At 45.6% G+C, this 4,880-nt stretch overlaps 1 protein-coding gene across 1 annotated transcript; it reads left to right on the forward strand.

Annotated features, from left to right (window-relative positions):
- The first annotated feature begins 771 nt into the window (after positions 1 to 771).
- On the forward strand, positions 772 to 4,849 carry ciao1 (cytosolic iron-sulfur assembly component 1). The gene is made up of 6 exons (XM_042102371.1): positions 772 to 1,196; positions 1,417 to 1,565; positions 1,759 to 1,870; positions 2,278 to 2,366; positions 2,937 to 3,199; positions 4,203 to 4,849. The coding sequence occupies exons 1-6, from the start codon at positions 1,058 to 1,060 to the stop codon at positions 4,435 to 4,437; spliced, it is 987 nt and encodes a 328-aa protein (XP_041958305.1). The 5' UTR covers positions 772 to 1,057; the 3' UTR covers positions 4,438 to 4,849.
- Positions 4,850 to 4,880: the final 31 nt, after the last annotated feature.

Genomic DNA, 4,880 nt, shown 5'->3' on the forward strand with positions numbered 1-4,880 from the left:
TTGAAAAGTTACTTTATTCAGGAAATAGTGAGGCTACCACCAACACACTTAGGCTACAAGTAGCAGCTAGCGATTGCCCAATAGGCTAGTCTGTGCCACTTGTGTAAAATTCGCTGGCCAAATCTAGTATGATTTATTTCTACAATAGCCTTCTTGTGTCAGTTGTAATCTAAGTCAGTGTTATGGAATATGACTTATCAAGTCTCAGTTCATAGCCGGGTGAACACCGAGTAAACATAGCCTAGCTAGATGGCTACGATTTTCATACAGTAATATCACAGATTGCTCCTTCTCAGCTCTCTGGTAATATTCTATTCACAAAATACAACCAATAGTACGGTTATGTTAAATCTTACTTGTGAAAAGTAAATCCCCCGAGTATGGTCCGCCAATTTGAGAAGGAACATGCTGCACAGTGCTGTCATCTTGTGTCTTCATCTGCAACGCAACGAGGAGTATGACCGGTCCAAGATGGCGGCCGCATTTCTTGTTTCCAGCAGCCAATGCGGCGTCTATGTATATTATGTCTATGCCCCTGAGTGTCTAGTGATGAGGCCCTAGAGGGGCCTATGACGAGGGGTCAGGCAGGAGCTGCTGGACAGAGGCAGCATATGAGAGCAGAAGGTGCACAAGAACTAAGCCGGTCTAAGATTGCGGAGGCAAAATATTACATTTATTTAGAGCACCTTTAATTATCATTTTAACTGCCAAACCCAAACCTTCAGCACAACACATTCTCCATTCCTTGGCTATAGGTGGCAGTGTTACCATATCTGCTGCAGTTTTAAAGGCACGAAGAAAAAAAGGTTCAGGGAGTTGTTCTGATAAGATAAACAGTTTTGCTTAAAAACGTTAGTTTGTTGGCAAACTAAACAGCAGTTTTATTGTCGTCACTCGTCTCTATCTGCTCGATCTGAAAGTCATAGCTTGACATTTTCATCCGTAAATGTTGAACCTGTCACAGTGCGGAAGTTGATGCAGTGTTACCATACAACATCTTGGCTAACGTTAGTTACTGTAGAGTAGGCTAGCCCCCTAGCAAGCAAGCTAGCTAGCTATGAAGGACACGCTTGATCTTCTTCATAGATTCAGCGCGCACCCTGACTCGCGCTGCTGGTACGTCGCCTGGAACCCAAAGGGTACACTGCTTGCTTCATGTGGCGGTGACCGAGCTATTCGCATTTGGGGGAAAGAAGGTAAAGGTCTTAACGTTAGCATACTGATCAAAATCTAACGGAAGCTTAGCTTCCGTCAAGTATCTGGTAGCCCAACATGTAACGTTAACAAACTTACTTTAAGTCATTCTGCTGTGCTCAACTCAGGAGTTAATATTACAGTAACATTATATGGAAACAATGAAAGGTATGCGAATAGTAATCAGTGCAAGTGTAAGCGATGTTTGCGCTTTTCACGTAGGCGAGTCGTGGGTTTGCAAGTGTGTGCTGTCAGACGGCCATCAGCGCACCGTCAGAAAGGTAGCTTGGTCACCATGTGGGAACTACCTGGCCTCTGCAAGCTTCGATGCCACAACGTGCATTTGGAAGAGGAAGAACGACGACTTCGAGGTAATACACTAATGCATCATTGACAACAGGCCAGGAAAGTTTGGTTGGTTGACATCTTGTTGATTTGACAAACATAACCCAACTTGCTTGAAAGGATCCGACCCTGATCATGGTAGCTCTGCCAGATCCCAGCCGGATCCGTGTCAGTTTGGCAGGACATGATAACTTTATTTGCTACGTGTGTGATCCGCAGTGCTTAACGGTGTTGGAAGGCCATGAGAACGAGGTGAAGTGCGTCGCCTGGTCCCCATCTGGCAACCTCTTGGCCACCTGCAGCAGAGACAAGAGTGTGTGGGTGTGGGAAGGTAACCTCAACCAGAAGTCAGCTCACCTTTTTGGACTTAATATGGAGACAGATAGCTGCCTTTATAATGCAAGTGCATAAAGAATGAAAACGAGCGCAGATTCAGGAATCGAGAGAGTAAATACAGAAACTGACTTAAGTGTTAGACCCATAGATAACGGATAAGAGAGTGTGGGTGCGGGGAGGTAACCTCAACCCCAACTGATCTCACCTTATAAGACTGAGGTGTTGTTGATAATCCCCAAACCATGTCATCGTAATCTTGTGATTCTTAATAGTTAGAAAACATACACGTCATACCATTTTTATTTAAACCCTTGATCTCTAACTCAAGAGTGTTTGTATAGACATATAGACTGATAGACAGACAGTGAACTAACTCTCTCTCCCTCTCCTGCCCCCCTCCAGTGGACGAGGATGATGAGTACGAGTGTATGAGTGTGGTGAACTCCCACACACAGGACGTCAAACACGTGGCCTGGCATCCCACTATGGAGGTAATGTCAGGCCACACCTCATGAGTCTTGTTGTGGGTTACATGGACATTGTATAAGTGAGTCTTGTGTTTGTATGTTTCAATGTGTGTATGGAGCACAATGGTCATTTCCCCTCTGGGTGGAATAAAGTACATCGAATCAAATCTGATCTAATCAAATATAGATAGGAAAAAGTCAGCTGTCACCATAGATATTAGAAAGCTAGATACCGCACTGGGCTCCAGAACGTACATAAATAGCGTCGCCATCTTGGTGGGGGCAACAATAACTGGAGGCCAATGGAGAAACACGTGACTGACTGGCAATCAAACAGGTGTCTCTGATTGCGGCAGGTGTTGCTGTCACTCCCCCATAGACAATAAACGTGCTGCCACTTAATAGAACTCGACAGTCCATGAGGGATCTAGCTTTCTAATATCTATGCTCACCACTGGGTTCCAGTGGAATGCACACTCACCACTGGGTTCCAGTGGAATGCACATACTCACCACTGGGTTCCAGTGGAATGCACATACTCACCTGAGACTACGTTCTGTAAACCTCACCACCACCCCCCCCCCCCCCCCCAAGCTCCTGGCCTCGGCAAGCTACGACAACAAAGTGTGCATCTACAAGGAGGAGGACGACGACTGGGAGTGCCGGGCCACGCTGGAGGGCCACACCTCCACCGTCTGGAGCGTGACCTTTGACCCCGCCGGCCAGCGGCTGGCCTCCTGCAGCGATGATCGCACCGTTAAGATCTGGAAGGAGGTGCAGCCGGACGGCGAGGTTCCGTGGAAGTGTGTGTGTACGCTCTCCGGGTTCCACGGACGAACGGTGTATGACGTGGCGTGGTGAGTACCTTGGGCTTCTCTGAGCTTCTGGTTGGTTAGGGAATAAATGACCGAGGTTTTGAGCTGCTTCAAGCTTACGGTTTCCTCTGAACCACACATACGTTTATGTGAGACAAGATCAAATGAAGGATGGTTTCTATGCAACATTTTCATAAATGAGGCCTCAGGCCTTGGACTGTAGAAAGCGCCCAAAGGTGTCAGGTGTTGAGGGTTCCTACACAGTATGGAAAACCTGGAAAAGTATGGAATTTGATTTTAGTAATTTCCAGGTCTGGATAAGTATGGAAAAAAGAAACAAGGGTATGGAGAAATATTTGTGTTTCCAGACTATTGCATCTACAGTACTAATGACTTCACTCAGGTCATAATGAACCATTCCTACTGCTGTGTAGCTGTTATGTGTGTAACTGTCAGTCCATATCGTCAAGATACAATTACATGGGGATCCTACAGAAAATAATTCTCCCACAAGGGGACCTTGGCACCAAAACCAAATTGAGAAACCCCTGCTCTATGCAAGTGCCCTACACCATTGTGCACATTGTGGTATGTTTGCGTAGCTCTGCTATTCTCGGCTAAAACACTGGCACTTTTTCCACTAAGACATGGATACTGCATCTGATAAACCGTTACTGCAAACAAAAACATGTGAAATTTTGAAATTAAAAGTGTAGGAACCCTGTGTACTGTATGTAACCTGCTCTGTACGAGCTGGCTACTGTTATAGATAGATACTTTATTGATCCCCAAGGGGAAATTCAAGGTCTCAGTAGCATACATACATCACACACAACATGCACTTACAGCAGAAAAAGTAATATACATATAAAAAACTCCACTGTACAATAGACAGAACATAATCATGATGCCAAATATACTATATAAACTAAATCAAATATATGTACATAAATATCTAAATAAATAGCTAAATAAGTAAACAATTGAATGGTCTTCAGATAAACTGATCAGCTGTGTGCTGTCTCACCCTCCCGTCCCTGTCCAGGTGTCGGCTGACCAGTGCCCTGGCCACAGCCTGTGGGGATGACGGTGTGCGCGTGTTTAAGGAGGACGTGACCTCTGACCCCGAGCAGCCCGTCTTCTCCATGAGCGTGCACGTGCCCAAAGCGCACGGCCAGGACGTCAACTGCGTGGCCTGGAGCCCCAAGGAGGCGGGGCTTCTGGCCTCCTGCAGCGACGATGGAGACATCTGCCTCTGGAGCTACAAATCAGAGGATTGATATCCCCTGATTGGCAGGCTAGAGGACTAATGAACCGTGAACGTGTTGCTGTAACGGAACGTGAGCCTTGCGGGTTGAGTCGGAGTGTAGGCAAGCTTTAAGATCAGTCGTATGCCAAAACCATCAACACCCATGTGTGAAAGGAATCCCAACTGAGGGTGTAAATGCTCATTTGTTTCAGAGGATTTTGCCATGCCTCATTTAGTATTGTCTCTGCCTCTGTAGGATCAGAACAAGAGCACCTCCTCATATGAAGTTCAACATTTAATTCACTTCACTTTGTGAACAATCCCTCTTAAATGCTTTTTTCTGGTAGAACTTTTTCCATCATGTGCTTTTCGATTTTTTCATGTGATTGTCACGCAATGCAAATGGACTGAGTTTTGATTAAAATAAGAAATGTAATTACTAATTGTGTGTGGTGAAGAGAAAGCCCAAGTATA

This window comes from Alosa sapidissima, chromosome 8 (assembly GCF_018492685.1).
Source record: "Alosa sapidissima isolate fAloSap1 chromosome 8, fAloSap1.pri, whole genome shotgun sequence".
In the NCBI taxonomy this organism is placed as follows: Eukaryota; Metazoa; Chordata; class Actinopteri; order Clupeiformes; family Clupeidae; genus Alosa; species Alosa sapidissima.

Coding starts and splice junctions, on each gene's coding strand:
- ciao1 (XM_042102371.1), top strand. CDS start 1,058: ATGAAGGACACGCTTGATCTTCTTCATAGATTCAGCGCGCACCCTGAC. Junction 1,197..1,416: donor TCGCATTTGGGGGAAAGAAG/GTAAAGGTCTTA, acceptor CTTTTCACGTAG/GCGAGTCGTGGGTTTGCAAG. Junction 2,367..2,936: donor CCTGGCATCCCACTATGGAG/GTAATGTCAGGC, acceptor CCCCCCCCCAAG/CTCCTGGCCTCGGCAAGCTA.